This window comes from Eschrichtius robustus, chromosome 5 (genome assembly GCF_028021215.1).
Source record: "Eschrichtius robustus isolate mEscRob2 chromosome 5, mEscRob2.pri, whole genome shotgun sequence".
Taxonomy (NCBI): Eukaryota; Metazoa; Chordata; class Mammalia; order Artiodactyla; family Eschrichtiidae; genus Eschrichtius; species Eschrichtius robustus.
The window spans coordinates 35,457,093-35,479,537 of NC_090828.1; the positions used below are offsets into that span (position 1 = coordinate 35,457,093).

The 22,445-nt window shown below is 40.6% G+C and overlaps 1 protein-coding gene across 5 annotated transcripts in view; it reads right to left on the minus strand.

Moving 5' to 3' along the window:
- Window positions 1-22,445, minus strand: part of SPATS2L (spermatogenesis associated serine rich 2 like) — a 166,270-nt gene that overhangs the window by 78,907 nt on the left and 64,918 nt on the right. For 3 of the 5 annotated variants that reach the window (XM_068544694.1, XM_068544697.1, XM_068544693.1), the window contains exon 3: window positions 5,661-5,721. In XM_068544694.1, the coding sequence (XP_068400795.1) occupies window positions 5,661-5,699 (39 nt within the window). In that variant the 5' untranslated portion in view covers window positions 5,700-5,721. Of the gene's footprint in view, window positions 1-5,660; window positions 5,722-15,401; window positions 15,423-15,655; window positions 15,789-22,445 lie in introns of those variants that run through there. The other 2 variants (XM_068544695.1, XM_068544696.1) reach the window with 2 other exon arrangements.

Here is a 22,445-nt window from a genome sequence, read left to right on the forward strand (position 1 = left end):
TTTGAGAAAGTCAAGTCCAGTTTTATGTTCTTTTTCTCATGTGGGCTTTTTATTGTGTTTTCTTTCTAATCTCAGTTCTATGTGAATTTATGTTTTGAGTTACTAACAAAAACATTAACTCGGGCTCCTTTTCCATTTTTTAATTGTAAAATACACAGATGAGCTCCCCCAGATCCTTTATAGTTTATAGGATTAAGAGCTCATAAAGCAGCTCTACTTTTATTACTGTATTTGATGATTTTGTCAGATAGGTTTTGTTTTCATGTCCAATCTACAGATTAGAAAACTGAGGCCCAGAAAAGTTAAGTGACTTGCTCTAGGCTGCTCAACTAGTAATCAGGGAGCTACTTATCTCTGCTACTGTCTCCAAACTCCAAGCTCCTTCCATGAATTTACCTTGCTGGAAATCACTTCCCAAGCATACTTGGTTCCCTACAGTGGCTTAAGGATCACTTTTTGTTGGAATTAGTTATCAGACCATAACTAGACATTCAGCAAATATTATTTTGTAACTCCATTTGTAATCCCGTTTTACAAACAAGGATCCCCTTGGCTTTCCATCACCAAATTGTACTGCTGAATTGTATTCTATTTACACTGATTTATAATAATGCATGAAAATATCTGACTGAAAATGTTATTTTGTGCATGCCAGTTCCAATAATCCTTTCTTACTCAGTTGAGAATTACATCTAAAACTTTATAAGTCAATTTAGCTTGGTACCCTAGTGCTTCACATGAGAATAATGTAATAGTCACTACTGAGCCCTATCCTTAACTCATCTATGAGGTTCTAGTGTTAAATTTCTTTTAAAAAAAACACATTACTTAGAAAAGAGCTGTAGAAATTGAATTGGCCCTAAATATAGGATCCCTGATTAGCCTGAAGATTTTGTTCTGGTATCTTTCCTTAATAAAATGAGATATGGAGATTTTTTTCTCTTTTTTTTGGAGGGGGTACAGTGGGATATGACTGGTTACTCACCAAAGGACCTCATCTGTTATTGGCAAAACCTACCTGAGACCACCAGTATTTGATAACCATCTCATAAAGATGCTTTTCTGCAGAACCACAGGTAGTCAACCTAAGTAACCTAAGCTTGTTTTTAGAAGCAATTTAAAACTTGCTTTATTTAATAGCAAAGAGAGTACTAAAATGAGATGACACTTCCATTAACCTACATTTCAGTTTTCAAGAAGGCTTGAGGTTTTGCAAAATATCGTGAATGGGAAATTTGTCCCTAAAGAACGTAACAATTCAAGCAGGCATGCTCATTCATTCGTTATCCATTCATTTATCTAACTCGAACTGGGGTCAACTAGGTGTCAAACCCAAGAGTACGAAGATGAGAAAGGCCCAGTGCCTGCCCCCAAGGAGCACACAATCTCCCTTGGGGAGACAGACCACTAACCATCATGGTATGGAGGCAGAAGGCAGAGAGCCTCACTGAAGCACAAAGGAGAACAGAGGAAGGGCCAATAATTCAGGAGGGGCAGGAGGGCAGAGAAAGGAGCCATCTGAAAGGCTTCCTAAAAGGGAGGTGAGTGAGGGTCGGGTCCCCGTGGAGGATGTCCCAGAGAGAGGAAACTACCTTTGCAAAGGCCTGGAAGCAGAAACATTCATGGTCAGGTTGGCTGTGTTGAAGGGAGAGTAGAGAAGTGGCTACTGATAAAGGTGGAAATGTAAACAGGGTGAGCTCACACAGAGGATGGATGTCACACTCCTAAGGAGATCAAACTTTGACTTCAAGTATATTTCCAATTTAAATCCTTTAATTAGTCCAATAATATAGAGATACTTTAAAAGAGGCACAAAGAGTATCAACTGTCAATTTCAGTTGTCTTGGATATGAGACCTTAAGTTAGGCTGCATGAGGACAGAAATGATTCTCTCACCAAAGCACCTCTTCCTTTCCAATTCATCCAATAGTGGACCCACTAGAGATAACTGATGAACTCACTTCACTGCAAGACTTTTACTAAGTATTTAATTTCCCACAGTGCTTGACTGGCTAGTGTATAAAAACACCACACGGATCTGTTCTCACATCTCTAAAAGCTTATAACTTATAACTTAAGACATAACAGTTATTATTCTTAATTTTCAGAACTAAAATGTCATTGCTGTGTGACAGATTGGGAAACAAACTAATCATAAAAAGGCCATAAAAGCTAATCACTAAAGGAAATAAAAGTACGAAAATAAATCAATGCAAAATTACAAATGATCAGAGTTTTCCGTTGCTTATTATGATTTATTTTATTGAGCTGAGAAATCTATTAACCTTTTGATACGGGAAGATGGAATTTACTAACTGAGTTAGAGGAGCTTTACTTCCATTGTCATGCAGATGGATAATATTTACAACTTAAACATCACCCTCTTTCAAAACGATGCCAACATTTTGATAAGTTACTGAAGTGCAATGGCAGAAACACCATCTCCTGTTACTCTCCCTACGTGTATGTGACACTGGTCAGGACAAGCGGATGAATGTGTCGCCTGAGCCCATGCACGGAGCATTCACCCTGAACCTCTGTGGTCTGTGAGATCACGGATCGGCCTCCTTCCCCATTTTGGCTCTAGGCCACCTCTGTTTTGAATAAGACACTCTATCTGCAGAGCCTACCATACTGGTCTGTCCACTGGCCATGTTTTGCAGGGAATCAATTACTATGACTCTGATTCTTTCAAGTGCTTTTCCTTCCCATAACCCAACTTTAGCAGCTGTTCAACCCATCCATCAACAGATATTTGGAAAGGGGCCAATATTTGGTCAGCACTGTGGTGCCGGACCCAGCTTCTCAAACTGGGAACACATGGTCTCACCTGAGTGTATGACTGTGAGTCACAGAGAATATGAAGCCACAATGTAAAAGGGCCCAGACTTCTGCTACTGTTTGCTCAATGGTCAATAAGTGAAAACAATTCTGTATTAATATAATATATGGAATATATTACGGAATACAATGGATAAAAAAATTGCATCCAGGGCTTCCCTGGTGGCGCAGTGGTTGAGAATCTGCCTGCTAATGCAGGGGACGCGGGTTCGAGCCCTGGTCTGGGAAGATCCCACATGCCACGGAGCAACTAGGCCCGTGAGCCACAATTACTGAGCCTGCGCGTCTGGAGCCTGTGCTCCGCAACAAGAGAGGCCACGATAATGAGAGGCCCGCGCACCGCGATGAAGAGTGGCCCCCACTTGCCGCAACTAGAGAAAGCCCTCGCACAGAAACGAAGACCCAATACAGCCATAGATAAATAAATAATTAAATAAATAAACCCAAAGTTAAAAAAAAAAAAATTGCATCCATTTTTAAGATCACACAGAAGACTCCAAAGAAATTATATGTGGAAGTTGGTTTTGACCATGTCCCAGAGTAGCAAGTTTGTTCTTCTGAGCCCTGGGGTTATTTTGGTGGAAAACTCTGGAAGCAGTAATACAGTGGAAAGAGCGTGAGCTTTAGAACCAGACAGAGCTGAGTTTGAATCCTTGCTCTTTCATATTCCCTGAGAGTCTGACTTTGACCAAATCACTTTATCTCAAGCCTCTGTGTCTTCATCAAACAGAAAAGTTATTTAATATGAAGATCTATAAAATAAGTAGTACAGCAGCTGGCAAAGCTGGGGGAGGTTTTAAAAATATACCATACCAAGCCATGTTCCTGCTTAATTCCTTTCAACGGCTTCTTTTGCCCTTTGAATAAAACCCTACATGTTTCTGTCTCAGCTTCTAAACCTTTTGGGGCACAGACCCCCTTTGGCAGTCTGGTGAAGCCTCGGGGGTCTCTCTCAGAATAACGTTTAAATAAAACATACATGATTACAGAGGAAACCACTCATATTGAAATAACATTAAAATATTAATAAAAAATTTTATGCTACAGTAACGTACGTGCTTCTCTGTCAACATCAAATAACACAATATAGCGGCAGGTTCTGTAATTACAGTAATTGTGAAGTAGTGATGAACAAACAGCTTTTCAGGATATCTGCAACAAATGTAATTTGATATGAAGACACCTGTGATTTCTAGTTGTGAAAGTCACAGGTACTCCCGCTACTCCTATGGGTTGCTTTTCTCCCTTGCCTATATTCATGATGGAAGGAAATGCTAAATTTCATTTAGATATGAGTAAAGATGAAAATTCATTTTTTTTTTTCATCTAACTTTGTGAAACCCTGGCTTCCACCCCTGGATGCTGTGGAGGTTGAGGAAACAGGTGAAGAGTCAGTATTCTACCAATTCTGGCGGCTGGCATACTCTCTGCCCTCATCTCCCATCACCATCCCTCTGCCTACCACACTCTGGCCACACCGGCCACTCAACCACTTGCTCTTCAAACACGATGAACTTTAGTCTTCCTCAGGCACCTGCTTCTGCTTATCTACCTGGAATGCTCTGTCCTTGGATCACTGCATGGTGTTTCTTTCCTGTTTTCTCTATCTCAGCTCAAATATCACCTCCTCTGAGAGGGCTGCCCTGACCAACCCCATCTAAAGTAGCCACCTGCCCGTGCCGCCCTGCTGTATTTTCCTCATCGTAGACATCACTATATGAAATGATCGTGTTCATTTATACGTTCTTGTGTTTACTTTCTGTTTCCCTGCCTTAAAAAACAAGCTCCACGGGAGCAGGAAGCTCATCTACACGCTCAGTGCCGCATCGTCAGCATCCAGAACAGTGTTTGGGACAAAACAGGAGTCTGATACATCTTGGCTAAAGGAAAGAAAAATTACTGAGGGTTCCAGTAATGTTACTTCTCTCATCCTTCACTCAGGGTTTTAGGCACTGTGGGAATACAAAGAGATGAAAGACAAACTCCAGCCCTCAAGCAGTTAGCCTAATGGAGGTGGGAGGTGGCCCTGGGGAAGGCTGGAGTGAGTTCCAGGTGAGGCTCTGCTGTGCGACCATGGACAAACCCCTTCTAGGGCCTCAGCTCCCCTGGTGCCAGACGAGTGGTTTGGACAAATTTAACTCCCTGGTCTCATGGGATCTACAGTGTATGATCATTTAAGAGCTAACAGTGCAAGGGAGCATATATGGCAAGGGAGGGGTTGTGACCCTAAGTGGAGAAAATTCACAGGGGAGGACGAGACTTGGAAGGGCTCTGAAGTACAATCAGCCTCCAACAAATAATGAGGAGGGGGGATTTTCAGAGTCATGAACCCTCAGCGTCGAAAGAAACTGTAAAGGCTACCCAGCACGACCACTAGGGAACGCTTTGGATATCTCTACGAGGCTGTTTCTGGAGATGTAGCATAATACCCCCGCTCTTAGATGGAACCCAGCATGGTGGTTAAGGGTATGAACTGTAGAACAGCACTGATGGCTTCAAATCCCAGCTCTGTTGCTTCCTAGCTATGTGACCTCAGGCAAAGTACTTACCTTCTCTGTGTCTCAATTCCATCCTCTGTAAAATGAAAATAACTACATGGCGTTATAGTCAAGACTAAATGAGAAAATGAATATAATATGCGGAACACCCATTTAGTAAATGCTACTTATGATTCTGTGGAATGGTTTTCTCGTGTGTCAAGCTTACTATGTATTCTCCCAAACCATTTTTCCCTTCTTCCATTATAATTGAGTTTTTACTAGCTAGAGACTACAGTATCCAGTTTGGATACTGCAAGCCAATATATAACTATATCTTACCTTTTCCTTGACATTCACATGAGTATTGAGCTCAGCCATCTTGCTTCTAGTGGAATAAGCCCTACCAAGAAGGGAAAAAAAAAAATGATTACCTTTAAAGTTTTAAAATTGATTTCTCAATGTGTTATTTTTATGCTCTCTTCCACTATAGTAAACAATTTCATTCAGCCATAATCATAAATACCAATTTAGAATATAAAAATACTTTCAAGCTAAGCACTTGTCTTAGATATGCTCTAAAAGCATGTTATGATAACTCCAGACAACAATGTAAAATATTTTATTCATACTGTACCAACATGGAAAATGACAAACACAGATGGGTATGCACCTAAACTGTGTTTCTTATCATGTAAAAGAAAGGTGGTCAAAAGCGGTGAGAGGAGGAAAAGTGTACCTATTTTAACTAAGCATTGTCATCACAATCTTTACTGTTTCAATGTTTTTATTAGTCTCTAGTCAATATAGCAAACATTGATTGAGTCTTTCCTGCATGTATGTAACTACACCAAAACACTCCAGGAAGAAACAAGAGAAATGGCTCCAGATTAAAACATAAGAAACACATAATAGTTTTTAAACTTGTGTTTTCACTTATCAATATATGAACATTCTTCCAGATCAACACATATATACCTGTATCATATTTTTAATGACCATAAATTCATGATCTGTAGTCTCAAATGTACTCTTAAAACTGCCCATAACCCTTCTGTTTTCCTAAATTCTTTAGGTTTTTGGCTTTTGGTGTCCAATCTTCTTTGAAAAGTAGCCCACTATGAGAAGATCTGTATTCTTAATATCAAGCTGTGGTGTTTTTCTTCTTCTCATCTGGTCTAAATCTTTTACCATTATTATAGAACCTACACCTTAAGTCTTTAATAGTTTCAATCTCTTTTTGAAATAGAGCATAAATGACTTACAATGGGCAAACAGATTGGTTCAGAAGTTAGCAGCTAGACAGGCCGAGATATCAATATATTACCTATTTGCATGTTTAATGCTTTTTGTCAATCAAGAACCACTGAAACTCTTTCTTATATCCTTTTTGACTTTGGCTACAAAGAGTGTATCTAGAATTGATACATTTCAGGGATAACTTGCAAAAATTCTCTGATTTCTCCCCACCGTTTTCTTTTAAGCCTAGGTCTTAAATAAAGCATAAATTCAGATCCATTACCTTTTGTTGATTTAGGATGACAGCTTGGCAATATGTAATCTTAACTCTATTACCACTCAAATAGGAGTCCATATACTATTATCTACTATATTATTAAATATTAGGAACAGTACAATTTTATTTTTACAAGTTTCCAAATGACATTGCCACTGATACATGCATTTGGGCACGGTGGCAGGGGAGACACTGCATACTCAACCCCCAGTAAGACAGCTCCTTCCCATATACTCTGCAAAGAGTGCCCATCCCACTGGATACACCTTCCATTTAAATAACTCTTCCCAATGGTAAATTCTATATCCTCTGCCTTGGCATAAGGGAGAAAGTAAATAATGCTAGCTGGCAAATAATGTCTGAATTTCATTCTCATTATTCTTGCCCCTGAGAGTTACTAGTAAAAGACATTAGGATTATTTTCTGATTATCCATAACAGTGACTAGAGACGGTATGTGAAGTATAAGGACAAATAATCAGGTGTTTTTGTTTACAAGCCATAGATGTGAAACCTTTGATCAGTCATCATAATGCCTGCAAGATAGTCTATAAGCATGATATCTGAAGACATTTGAATGGTTGATTTTCTTATTCAAATGGAAGTTCTGGCATTATGTAAACATACACTGCATATACATAGATTTTTCTACATGTGACAGTGTATGTACGTGTGTGAGAGAATGAGGATGGGGAAGACAGAGAAAGAGACACAGGCTGTAGCTATGGAGTGAGGAAGGCTCAAAGGAGACAGCAGCACTTGGGGCAATTTGTTAAGATGGATCTGAGCCACAATTCCTCTCATTAGACTGGATTAGCTACATCTTCTGGACACATCTACTCCTGCCATTAGAGATGTGTGAAATCTGATAGAAAAAGCGTTTTGTTTTTGTTTTGCTTTGATGTCTAGGATTTGGGTGTGCAGCATTTTCTAAAGCTGGAGTGTTACAATCTATAGAGAAATCAGGGAGGAATTCCACAGAGGACAGAAAATTTCTGAGATCTGAGTAAGTGGCAGTAACTGAATGGTGAGCTAGATTCATAGGAATATATATATTTCCTTGGCAACTCCCTTTCTCATTGCTTTGGCGTCTAAGTCAAGGAAGACTCTTCTTTGGTTGTGATGCCAGTAAGATTGATTCCAATATTACTTTTTTTGTGGAAGGAAAAGGCTGGCTGTGAGAGTAGAATGGGGCTATTACAGGTTTCTCAGATGGGAAGATAAGATAAAAATAATTTGTAGGGAGCTCTTCTTTGTCCATTTTACTCTTTTTTTTCCCCCCTGTGTGCTATCTCTACAGGCAATTCCTTCCAGCTGGATTCCTATGGCCTTTGCACATCAAGGTTTTCCACTGGCTGGTATGTAACAGAGAGATTGGGAAATCAGCTACAGCTCCAGTTATGGAAACTAAATGAAAGATTTCAATATAAATAGAAAATAAATCTGATTTGCCTTAAGAATTAAGAATTTAAGTGGCTAGATAGTTAAATTGGGTTCTATTGATAAGGAGAAACAACAGGGACAAGGTTGACCTTCAGTGTCAAAGGCCCTTCCTGAGTGTCCACACCTCAGATTGGCACTAGCCCTTCCAGAATATTCAGAAGCACACCTCGCCCTGGCATGGCATCACATGCCCATTACCTTTCCTCTGACTCCCTCGCCCCTAGGAAAATGAAACTGTGCTGTGCCCCTATTCTTCTGGGATTCTGTTCTCTGCTATGAACTATATCGGGACAGCCAGATCCATTTAATCTGAATCTTAACTGCTTAACTTAAATAGTTAAGGAACTTTTCCTCTAAGAAACAATATATTGTCACCTCCTCCTAAATGACAGGCCCACAGTTCAGCAACTTGAAACTCCATCCCTCAAAGTTGCAGACCCCCTGGGTTAACCCGAGAAGCCTTTGATGCTGTGAGTGAGTTGACATGTTTGGGGCCAACGGACCTCCTATTTCCTTCTCATCACGCTTGGTCACCATGCTTGATGGTCTATCTCTAACATAGCTTGATCTCGAGAGCTTTAAGTCCATAAGAAAGGTACAACGATCTCTGACTTCTTGGGGAAGAACCTGGTTTCTAATTCCTATTATCACTACAATTCTTCTTAGAACAGACCAATTACTGGGGCCTAACTATTCAAATCCACACATACATGTCCCATGCATATAAATAATCAATAGAAAATGAAGAAAGCCAGAAATACAAGTCCTGATATTGGTGCAACATTTTAATAGCTTAGGTATTGTTTGAAATTTTTTCCCTATAATTAACACCTCAGTTTTCAGTAATAACATTACAAATATACATATACATCAACTAAGTTTTACATATATCCTAGAGAAAAATAAAGATCAAGGAAACTGTTGACTGAAATTTTATTTATGAAATCTCAGATTGATCTCTCACCTCAGTTTAGATATATGTTCCATGGTCAAAAACTTATTAGGAAAGATGTCAATCCCAAAGAAAAGCATTTCACCATTTATCACCAATATATCATCTATACACATCTCCAGTGTAAAATTAATAATCCACAACTATAGTTACCATCAAACTGAACTTACTTATGCAAAGATCTTAATATGCATTAATGCTAGTCAGAAAATCTATTAGTTTGTAAAAAAGAGAAATATTCTTTATGAAAAATACACCTGAATAGTGCAAATTCCTGCACATACATTTGTTTCAGTATTTCTAATTAATACAATTCAGAGAAGTTTAATATGTACCACAATCTGATCAACTACCAAACTTGGAGTTTAAAAAAGATATGTATATGTTTATATTTCTCATGCAATCATATAAACTATAAAAAGTTAAAACAGTATATTGAAATGCCAGTTGCTTTCTGATTTACCAATCTCCGTTTTCCCTCCTGTTTCACTATGTAGACAGTAATAAAGTTTCACTTTTGTTTCTCTGAAACCTATTACTGCTCTTAGAGTGCCTTTCCTGTTCTCAGGTGCCATATCACTTTTCTTGAAAAGAATTCAGAGAGCCAGAGGAAATACATAAGAAAAAATTTAAAATAATGATTTTAACAATTTTTTTCAAGGTCATTTATGCAAAGTTTTCCCATGATATATAAAAAACATAAAAATAGAGAATGCCAGTTGGTATGGGGCGGGGGGGAGATGGAGGCCAGAAAAAAGAAACTTCCTCGGGTCATTTTCTTGCAAAGTCAGATTTGAATGCGGCTGGTCTGAACCAGAATGTCCTGGGAGAGTAAAATACATCCTGGATTTCAAAGGCTTGCTACAGAAAAGGAATGTAAACTGTCTCAATAGATTTTTATGTCAATTGTGTGTTGAAATGATAATATTTGACATGTTGAGTTAAATAAAATATAACATTAAAATTAACTTCACCCATTTCTTTTTACTTTTTTAATGTTACTACTAGAAAATTTTAAATGGCCTATGTTGCTTACATCATACTTCTACTGGAAACTGCTGTCCTAGAGCAGTGGCTCTTAAAGTGGGATTCCCAGAGAAGCAGCAACAGCAGCATCTGGGAACTTGTAAAAAATGTAAATTCTCTGCCCCTCTCCAGAAGGACTGGATCGGAAGCTCTGGGAGGGGGGCACAGCAGTCAGTGCTCTAACCCGCCCTCCAGGGCATTCAGACCCACGCAAACCAAACTGTGAGAACCACTGCTTTATAGTCTCTGGCCTGGGAATATTAAGAATGGGCCACTTCCTTGATCCCAATCACCACACGCAACAAACAGATTCTCCAGATGCCTGGATAGATAAATGGGTGGGGAGCTAGTTTCTTTAGGGAATGGTCTTTTCACCAACATATTAATAATAATAATAATATGGAGCACTTAGATTGTGCCAGGCACTCTGCTAAGTGCTTGACACATATTTATCCATTTAACCCCCATACCCCCATAAAGTAGAAACTGTGATTATCTTCATTTCATACACGTGAAAGCTGAGGCACAGAGATTCAGTAACCAACCCAGGGTCCCACAGTAAGTGGCAGGGCCAGGACTCAACCCCAGGCAGTCTGAAGCTCTGGAGCCCAGAGCCATTGTGCTGATAACACCTCAAAAGCATCATAAACAAGTCATGGGGCTCACTGTATATGAACTGCAGTAAGAACTCTGCAAGGAGAATAAAACCGGTCCCAGGCGCTGCCTTCTCCAGCCGGGCAGGCATGTGATGTATGCTTTGTACATTCGCAGGGCACACAGACTGCAGAGCAAAGCACTAGACTCTCACAGGAATGGGAGGGAATGTACCTGTTATAAAGAGATGGCTGTTTTCCTGCGGCTTCTGCCTCAGATGAGAATGTTAGAAGCTTCATTTAGTGGGCCCTTGACCAACAAGCTGCTTTCCTGGTTCTGCAATGTTGCCCAGAGGCTCCACGACATTCCAGGGTCTAATGTTTAACTACTCCATCTTTCTAAGTTAAAGTAATTAAAGTGTCTCTGTATTTGATTTTGGTACAGCCTAGACAGTGTTGTGATCACATAGATCCTGAGACATTTTCTCACGGCTGCCTCAGAGAGGAAGAATCGGGACTGATCTTGCGGGGAGGAAGTCAATTATGCGATGTGATTGGAGAAGCAGCAAAAAGCCTCTCCGTCAAAACAGAGCGTCCCACAGTCTCCCAGAGAGCCAACTCCTAACCTGGGGAAACTTCTTAAGAGATGTGTACATTTTTACTCAGCTTATGGATTACTACCACCTCTGGAAGAAGTTGCAATTTCACACATTAATTTATTTCATTCTCTACTGCCATCATTTGGCCCTTAGCAGAGAGTGGTGCTCTGAGAGAATGGGAAACAGGACAGGGAAATTTTGACAGAGAGCTTGGGGAAGCCTGCACATCTGTCTATCTGTCTATGTGGGCCACCATTTGTCCTGATGGACCATCTGAGTAAAGGTTCTAGATTGTCAGAGTATAGCATGAGGGCCTCAGGTATTCAGTTGCAGAAAAAGAGATTGGAGTTGTAGGGGAAGAAAAATAAGTTTCCCTCTACCCTTTGAGTTCTTAGCTGGGACCCCTGCAATAAAAGATGAATACGTGAAAAACAAACAGATTAACATGTATATCTCACATACACATGGGAGATACTCAGGGAAAAATGAAGAACTCCCCCGAGGTGGCCTAGAATTCAGGATTAAATACCATCTTAACAGGAAAAGCAGAGGGGAGAGTAAATGACTTTTAGGAAAGACGAATGAGCCCTTAGAAGAACAGATGGCGGTATGGTAGCTTGTGACAAAGTCTGCTGAGTGTGGTGTCCATTCTCTAGTCTCCCCTCCTGTGACGGAAGTCAACATCCTCCCTGGTTGGTGAAACTCCCGGGGAGGGAATTTATGACAACTGAGCACCTTTTGGACGATCTGTCTTTAAGCAGAAAAGGGGAGTTCAGAGAAAGCCTCTTCCTGCATTTGCTGTTTTTCAAGTGCCCACACCTCACAATAATCAATACGCCAAAGCGGCATATTTGGGGTACCATGTCCTGAACCACCACTGCCGTATTTTGGGGTGGCATCTTCTCTAGCCGTCAGAGCACAGGACCTCTGTGGTCCTTTTCAGCTCTCAGGTATTCAAGTCTGTAAGGGCCCTGGGGGTGATGCAAGCACTTAGTAGCCAGGGTAGCTGAAAGCTGAAAATTCACCTTAAAAAAAAAAAAAAAAGACGTGGGTGCTGTGTCCCATGTACTAGGCTATTTCTCTGTAAAGATCACCTTTATAATGGTCAAGGACTAACTGTCCAGTCCCCTAAGCACAGTCAAGGGCACTTACATGCCAGCTGGAGAGGGAAACAATGCTCCCTCTATAAAACTGGGACTTTGCCTAAATGTATCAATAACGTCATATAGGTTTTCTGTTGCTTAACTCTTCCATTGCCTAATCTTCTCTGTCTTCCATTTTGTGTCCTCTTCCCTTTCACTCCTACCTTAGCTGTTCCTTACCTGGTCTTGTAATTACTGAGGTCTCTCGTAATCTAAGTACTTTAGCTCTTTCTTCTGTGGTTTAATTCCCACAGTTTAATAAAGGTTCTTGTGCAGTGCCTTGCTCCTTGGAGGAAAGTTGCTTTAATTATTGGGAATGAAGACATATAAACAATGAAACAGAGAATAGTGACTGAAATATGAATTTCATATGAAGACTCTTACCTAAACTTTTTTGTTTAATTTGAAGGGGGAAAAAAAATCTCAAGGTTGCATTTTTATTCAAAGACACTTCAGTGTACTAAACCCACTGTTAGAACAACTTCATTGAAAAGCATTTTAAGGGCAAATGTCAGGGAAAAAAATTTCACATTTAAAAGCCCTGTCTCTGCCCCTTTTGAAAAGCAGCGTTAGCCTTTGGTTTAGAAATGTCACTGCCTACTAAGTTCTTTGTGGGGAGAAGAAAGAAAATTGAATGTTTTCTTTAAACAGGTCATTAACAGTCAATACTTGCTTGAAAAATCCTGCTTCCAGAGGCAGATAAAAGCTTCCAATCACTTAGGATATCACTTGAGCACATCTAGGGCAAGATGAGCTGATGCAAGTTTCAGACCTTTATGAGAGAATGTCTTGACTCAACAGCCCCGAGTGCTTGCGTAAGAAGCAGAGTCATCCGGACTGTGCACCCTTGGACACGCTGCACACACAGAGTCGGCCGGGAAGAGCACACCGCACACTTTACGGCAGGCCCGGCTTTGCATTTTCCATTTTGGAACCGGCACACGAGTATGAATGAAGATTAACCATTTTTGCATAAAGTGCCAAACCACCTCCCCAAGGCAGCAGAATGCAAATGGGCGGAAAAGAGCAAAGGACAGCTAAAATAAACGTGCAGATCTCAGGCACCGCGAGCACAGGGGGAGGGCGCAGGGCAGGCTCTATTAGCATTCATCTGCGGCCTGATTTCTCTATTTAATTTGAAATTATTTCATTGCATAGGTCTCTGACAGCTCGAGAATATAAATAAATGCCTTTTTCTAAAAGTGACCCGATGTTGGCTCCTGGAAGGCTCTGCCTCTGATTGCTGGGCTTTCAAGCAAACATGTGTTTCCATAGAGATGTGGGTGACCCGGGGCCGAGGCAAGTACCCACTTGTATCAGCAATTCAATTATGCTCAGTTCTTTTAAGATGCGATGATGTCAGCTCAAGTCTTTAAAACAGGCCTATCCTCAGAGATGCCTCGGGAAAGGTGAAGTGGCCAGCGTTACAAGGTTTGGAAGAATAAATTCCACTCTCTCCAAGCATGCCATAATAGGCTCTCTCCCCACAGATCACACCGCCTTGCCCACCATCCCCTACTGCCCGCCTGCAGAACAAATCCCAAACTCCAGAGCGGTTTAGACAAAAGACTAAGCACAGTTCTCCTTCACACCCCTGAGCACCAAACTGCCTCACACCAACTCCCCAAATGTTGAAAAGGAAATACCACGCCTTCTTTCTTTTTTTTCTTTTCCCCCAGCTCTTCAACCAGCTATGGCAAATCCTACACAAAGGGCAATGTTTTTTATTAGTACGTGACAAACATTTACTAAACACCTACAATGTGCTGGGCTCTATGGGGAATGCTGGCAATGGTTACAAAATACCACTTACGCAACTCTTGCTGTATACCCGGCACCTTCCATGTATGAACTCATTTAATTCTCATAAAGACCTTATGGAGTATGTCAGCCCTCATTTTATAGAAAAAGAAATGCCAGCACAGAGAGGTGAGCTACTCAAGTCACACTGCCAGTAAGTGCCTGAGCTGAGATCTGAAGTTGGACCTCCTGACTCCAGGGCTCCTGCCCCCAAAGGAGCTTAAACCCTCTGAGGGAGACAGATATACAAGCAAAAATACAGAAAAGAGGAGGTGGGGAAGGAAATCAGCATGTGGACTCAGGAAATTAGACTTGGAATTGACCTGCTTCAAGGCTCGGGGCAGAGCAATGCTGGTGCTGTGATCTGCCCGGCTAGCCAGTCTCACCCCAGAGACCGGGCTCACCAGAGGGTTAGAGGTGGGCTCGCAGTTAGAGGGGGTGGGCTGGAAGTGGAGGCTGTATATTTTTTTAAAGTTTTTACAGCATATTTTGAAGGAAAACACTGATATTCATCTCCAAAGAAAACATGAACTGTGGTTCTGCACTATAGCTCTGGCCTGGCAAAGAAAATCCTGACAAAACCTGGCAAACAAAAGCTCTACGTTCACAGCCAACTCTGGGCAAGCGCGCTCATCTGTCATGGAATAAACACCTGGTAAAGGAAGCCACCGTCTCTCCTGAGGATATTCTGGTTTCAAAAACCTCTGTTCTAAGGAACTCACAATATTCCTGGTTCATTACGCCAGAACCCTCCTAGTAAACATTTAATGGTTTTCTCAAAGTATTAGAGCAAGTCAGGTCCCTCCTACTTCCTTGAAACGTCCGTCACTGGCACTGGCTGAATCAAAACAGTCTGTGATGTTCTAACTTACAGGCACTGGCGTTTGCTGGGAGAGCAGTGCCAGGCAACTCAGGCAGAAGAGAACTACAGGCAGCCAGCCCCTCTCACGCCTCCTCCCCCCACCCAGTACTACTGCTCCTAAGCCTTTCCAACAAAATCCACCTCGACTCACTTGGTAAGGTGTCCTGGAGTTCCAAATCAGGGCTTCCAGCGCATGGCTTGACTGCCTTTCTCGAGAGACAGAATAGACAGATAAGCCCTGTCCCGGAACTGGCCACCTTTATCAACTTGCTTTTACCGCGTCCAGTTAAGTCATCTCAACAGCGAGGCAGGTGGAGTCAGAGACCGGGGGTGGGTAGCAGGATCCTGGGTGTGGCCGAGGGGTGGGCTGGTGGCTGAGGCCACCTGAGGCTCGGAGGGACTCACCTACTTCGAAAATACTTGTTTCCTTTTTGTAAAACTGCCCTGTGCTTTTGCCTTCAGGCCCCTGGTAGCGAATGCCCAGTTCTTCATTCTTCTCCTCTTGGGGAACGCATAGCTGTAAGACTGAACTTGCGAACTTTACACGGACTGCCCCGGAGGCTAAGAGACAGTATGGGCTGGGACCGAAGTCATCGTTCCAAAGGTCAGTTCCTGAGAATGGGAGTCAGCTAAGGGCTTCTAATCTTCCAGTGACACCAGTACAGGCAGATCAATCAATTAGCAAACATTCCTAGCACTGCACCCTGAGCCTTACTCTCTCCCCTCCCCATTCTAAAACCTGTTCCTGGTTCTAGACCTAACCAGAGGCATCTGCTGGCTAATTTTACACTAAATGAATAATGTACTACTGTGTCCAGGGGTATATACATTTTATTAGGGGTCATACCCTCACCCAAAGGAATGAAGTTTTCATGGTGAATTTCACCAGGGAAAAGCTAGTGTGAGGAGCATGGGAGTGGGGATAACCATTGGGGGGCAGAATGGAGAAGGCCTGTCAGGCCTATGCCACCTACAGGCACCTTAGTCCTATCTATGTTTGTTTGCTGGTTTGATACTTAAAAAAAATTAACTCGTAAATTCAACATGTTCTTAGAAAGGCACTATTTCTCTTTAGGGTCAGGCCTCTCACCCACCATCTCGCTAACCACCCACAGGCAGCCAGCCCGGGAGCCCCTATAGCCAGCCCTGTGGCAGAGACATCTGCATTAATTACTGTGCCTCTGTCACCACCACACAGGATCTTGGGCCCCCAAATGATGGCAAACAGGAACCACTGCCCATTTCTGCTATTCAGATTCTTCCTTATCCTCTTATGATAGAAAATACATAATTTGCCAAGTTTGAATCTCAACTCTGCCTCTTACTGGTCTGGGGATTTGAGCAAGTTATTCAACCTCTCTACATCTTCATTTCCTCATAGGTAAACTGAGAATGATTATAGTAACTACCTCATGGGGTAGTAATTTGGATGAAATGAGTTCATATTTGTAAAGCGATTAAAACAGTGCTTAGCACACATTACGTGCTATAAAATAAATATAAATAAATAATCTCATTCGATTCCTCCATAGCTTATGTGGTTGCTTTCCCCTCCATCCTCATTTTGCAGGTGAGAAACTAAGGCGGAAGAAGTTATGGTCATCTAGCCAGTGATGGAACTGGCCCTTGAAACACAACCTTCTGACCACAAGTTGCCCTCACCTGGATACACCTTTCCCTCACCATGGACACTGCCACCTTAAGGGAAGCCTAGGGCAATTCTAGAGAGGTGTGGATGGCAGTCCAAGGCTGAGGCCTGACTGCAGCACTGCTGAGAGGGATAGAGACTTCCAGGGCTCAGTGTCCTCAGGGCCATTTGTTTATCATGTTCTTCAAATTTCAGCACAGGCAAAAGTGAATCCAAGACTATAATACCTCTTCCTTGTAGAATGGCTCAGAAACCCATGCCAGGTCACGGTTTCCTGCCTTGTGGTTACCAGATGTGGTCAGTGCTCTAGTGACCAAGTTCACAGCTAAGGTACTTGTCTTTAGAAGACAATAAGCAGTTATAACATGGAAAGAACAAAGTTCAAATAAAGTCTTAGAGCTAATAACAGAACAGCCTAAAAATTACAAAATCTCCTTTCCTATGTGCTGATTTCAGGTAATTGTATCAAGATGGATAAAAAGAGAGAATTAACATGATTTTAATGCCCTTGAATTTATTCTAACGCAATCACAGATAATAAAACTCATTTTGGCCATTTTATGATATGGTCAAAATTCTAGAGGTCATATTCACTGCCTTAGTGAATTTTATTTCAATTTCTAGCTATAATAAAAAAATAGAAATTTGTCACCTGAAATATATGCTGTTTTGGGGAAATTAATAACTGTTTTTAAAGTGCTTCAAATATATGAGATATTAATAGATTTAATGAATCACAAAAAGAATTTCTTCCTTTTAAAAAGCCTGTCTCTGATCAATTCCACTTCTCCTTTCCCTTTTCCAAAGTACCTAGGAGAGTGCCTTTGACCTTTTAAATGTTCAATAAAGACATGTGGAAAAAGAGGAGTGAATGTCCTCTCATTTTATTTTTCCTTTCATGGTTTCAGTGAGTCTTCAATAATTTATTCCCCAGGTTTCAACATCTAGTAGTGGAGTATCACTTTAAATGCCACCATTAAAACCAGCATTGTCAAATGCTGCTCTAGCCACATCACTTTACACACCCTCCAATCCACTCCTTCTCGTCCTCCCCCCATATGTCCAACCCAGCAGTGTTTCAGTCATTCTCAGAGTCAAGGTCGAATCATGAGCGCTGAAGCCCTCTACATCCTCCTGTATTGGACCCCACGTAGCCCATGTCTTTAACCAGGTAACCTCCCCAACGTCTCCTACTTATTTTATTTCTTAACTCAGAGCCTTGTATTCAGGATAATCAGGTCACTAGGCTAGCCCTCTAGTTCCCCTGCACCAAAGCCTATGCTCTGTCTGAAAGAGATAGGCCGAAAATTTATCTTTTCTGTGGAATATGAGGGGAAAAAAGTGGTTTCCAACCCAAAGCTAAACACATTTAACCACTAACCTCACCAATATATACCCTGTAACTCCACCTATAGATAGGATTTTTATTGCTGTTGACACCCTTATGCACTCTATGGGTTCTCTGTAAACCTTCTCACGACCTGTCTGCTTATCCCTTTAGTTTACAGCAATCAAAGGCCTGCCTGAAAGCATACACCTTGCTCTGAGTCCCAGCCTGACCTATGGCTCAACTCACATTGGGGGAAGTTTGGAAGGTACCAAAGGCTTATGATGGTCTATAAGCCATAGCAATATGTAGTTTAATCTCTTCCAAATCATTTTTCTAAAGATTGAATGAATCGAAACTGGTTTTGGTACAGAAGTTCAAATATTGTACAGGTCTCTCAATTAAATATAATACCATATATTATTTCCCTTTGGAAGACTTTCTGTTGGTCATCCAATCTCCTTTAAAGCAATTCTGAGGTGTAAATGTATTAGGTTTTGCTCACTTGTCTGATGAAAAAGATCCATCTCTCACAGCCTTGATTCCATTTATACCCATTCTTGGCAGACCGATAGAGACAAGCAATCAGGGTTGTCTGGTTTTGTACACTAATGTTAAAAATTTCATTACCTAGCTGTAGAACACGTCCTTTGAGTGTGCTTTCCATAGGTGGACACCGCATGTGCAGGGGTGTCCCTATGTGTGTCCCTGTGGGAAATAAGACTCAATGCCTATTCTTGATGCGTGTATATTGTGGGGCATGGGGGATGTCAGAGCCAAGAGAAATAAGAATCTTAAATCATTCTGAAATGACTACAACCATATTTATAAAAGGGGCTTCTCGATGGGTGAGATGGCTTTAGTTCAGGTCGGTTAATCAGAGAAGGCTTCTAGGAGGAGGTGTTCTTTTGCACTGCATTGAGGCAGTATTGCCAATGATGGTAATGGCATTTCCAGTAAGAGAAAGAGCAAAACTGAAACCTCTCTGGTGGAAACAAGTAAGTCATGCATGAGATCAGAAAGAAAACCCACCTGCATAGTGCACAGAAGTCATTCAACAAATATTTACTGGGCGTCCACTATGTGCCTTGACTAGGTGCAATGTGTTTAGCTAATTGCAATGCAGTGTAATTTTAAGATCGGCTCCTGAGGGAGATAAGGTTAGCAGGCAGTAAGTAATTAGATGACATCAGAAGGCACTATGTGAAAAGGTGTTAATGGTTTGGTTTCAATTATACACTTGTCCTGTTCATAATACAGCAAAGAGTTAACATCCTTCTTTCGTTTTCCTTTTAGCGAATGCGAGAGTTCCTACTCATCCAACCTCACACCAACTCCCCATCCCACCACACTGTCATTTTTGGTTACAAGGTTCTGAAACCAGACCCTATATTCTCTGTTATTCTTGACATGCTGAATCAAACACTGAAGATTTTTTTTTTGTTTTTTTAGCTATTTTAACATAATTCTTTGTCCTTACAGTTTTATAAAAACATAAGCTTTAATCTGACTAATATTAAAGGCCCCAAAACAAATAAAAGCTATGAAGCTGAGTTTCACTTAGCTCTAGGAGAGAAACTCATAAATTACATTAAAGACTTCATTTGGCTTTATTTTTTACCTGGAAGATGACCAACAGCTAATATTATGTAATTTACCAAACTCAGTCTTGAAAAAGAGATAACCAGACACTGAAAAGACATTCCTGTTGTTTTACTAAATGCTTCTTTAAAAACAAGGAAGTCTTAAAGAGGAAAAATGTCTTTGAAAATTAATCTACTTTAAAAAAAAAAATCTATTTCTGAATGGCTACCAGCCAGACTTAACTTGGTTTCATTTTTCATTTCAAGCTTTCGAACAATATCCGACTAGGCAGAATGAGACCTTTCTAGATACCTCACGGAAGAATGGTGTAAGGGCTGAAGAAACACTACAAAGACGACCTAATGGTCACAGTTTTACTTTAGTTTTCAAAAAATCCTGAAGCTACGCTACATGATGGCAAAAAGTAAATTTAGCTATGACAAAGCATTCCCCTTCTTCAAACCTGTGAATAATCAGTTTCTTGCTTTACAAAGACTTCTCACATCTGAAAACACTGCCATGCCTTTAGTAAGAACTATCCTCTACTGAACACATTCATTCACTCATTCATTCATTCATTCATTCATTCAGTATTCACTTAGCAAACACCTCTGAGCGCCTCCTCTGTGCCAGGCACTGGCCTACATGATGGGGCTACAACAGTGAACCAAATGAAACCCCCTCGGGCACCACGCTGGATGATTTTATCTCTTTATGTCTATTCCCCTGAGTCCTCAGGATGCTCCTGCAAGGTAGGCATTATTATCGCCATTTTCTAGATGAGGGAACTAGGCGTACAGACGTTAAGGCCAAGGTCCCAGAGTCAGTCAACAGCAAGGAGGGGACTCAGCCTCTGGGACTGACTCCCAAGCTTGTGCTTATTTCACTAGTCTGCTGCCATCATTTTGGTTCAATGAAAATAAAGGGAATCGTCTGAAAATTATTTAGTGGGTTCATTCTAAATTACAAAACTTAGTATTCCCTAGAATTAGAATAAAAAATGTAAAGCTGACTTGGTTTAAAAAAAAAAGTCAAATGGGGTGGAAAATTATTAATGGGAAGAAGAACAATGTTTTTAAATTTTGCTCTAAGATTGCATTTTGTTGATAATCACACTGTACATCGGTCATAATGAGCCTATATTAAATGAAACTCCCAAGACTTCCTCATTTGATCTATTTGTAAGTCCCATCTCCCCAATCTTTACTTTTGCAGTTGATTTATTTGGAACTTAAGTGTGTGAGTTTATATTTGACTCAATTTTATCTTTATTCGTTTGGCTAATTTTTCCAGTCTATTAGAGTTTCTTTTTTCTTTTTCTGGATACCAAATCTATAACTTTACAATTTTAGCTACACATTTCACTGTGGTCATCCACAATTTGATGGATATCATTTATGTAACTTATGCCACTAATTAAACAGTCTGGGCTTGAATGTCAGCTCTGCCACCTAAGAACCGTGTGACCTTGAGGAAGTTACTTCAACCCTCTGTGTTACTCATTTGTAAAGTGGAGATAAATATAGCAACTGCATAGGGATTGTTGTAAGGATTAGGTCCCATTTGTTTCTTTTATTTTTATTTCCATTACTCTAGGAGGTGGATCAAAAAAGATCTTGCTGTGATTTATGTCAAAGAGTGTTCTTCCTATGTTTTCCTCTAAGAGTTTTATAGTGTCTGGTCTTACATTTAGGTCTTTAATCCATTTTGAGTTTATTTTTGTGTGTAGTGTTAGGAAGTGTTCTAATTGCATTCTTTTACATGTAGCTGTCCAGTTTTCCCAGCACCACTTATTGAAGAGACTGTCTTTTCTCCATTGTATATCCTTGCCTCCTTTGTCATAGATTAGTTGACCATAGGTGTGTGGGTTTATCTCTGGGCTTCCTATCCTGTTCCATTGATCTATATTTCTGTTTTTGTGCCAGTACCATATTGTCTTGATGACTGTAGCTTTATAGTATAGTCTGAAATCAGGGAGTCTGATTCCTCGAGCTCCATTTTTTCCCCTCAAGATTGCTTTGGCTATTCGGGGTCTTTTGTGTCTCCATACAAATTTTAAGATTTTTTTGTTCTAGTTCTGTAAAAAATGCCATTGGCAATTTGATAGGTATTGATTGAATCTGTAGATTACTTTGGGTAGTATAGTCATTTTCACAATATCGATTCTTCCAATCCAAGAATATGGTGTATCTCTCCAACTGCTTGTGTCATCTTTGATTTCTTTCATCAGTGTCTTATAGTTTTCTGTATACAGGTCTTTTGTCTCCATAGGTAGGTTTATTCCTAGGTATTTTATTCTTTTTGTTGCAATGGTGAATGGGATTGTTTCCTTAATTTCTCTTTCTGATCTTTCGTTATTAGTATACAGGAATGCAAGAGATTTCTGTGCATTGATATTGTATCCTGCAACTTTACCAAATTCATTGATTAGCCCTAGTAGTTTTCTGGTGGCATCTTTAGGATTCTCTATGTATAGTATCATGTCATCTGCAAAGAGTGACAGTTTTACTTCTTCTTTTCCAATTTGTATTCCTTTTATTTCTTTTCTTCTCTGATTGCTGTAGCTAGGACTTCCAAAACTATGTTGAATAATAGTGGCGAGAGTGCACATCCTTGTCTTGTTCCTGACCTTAGAG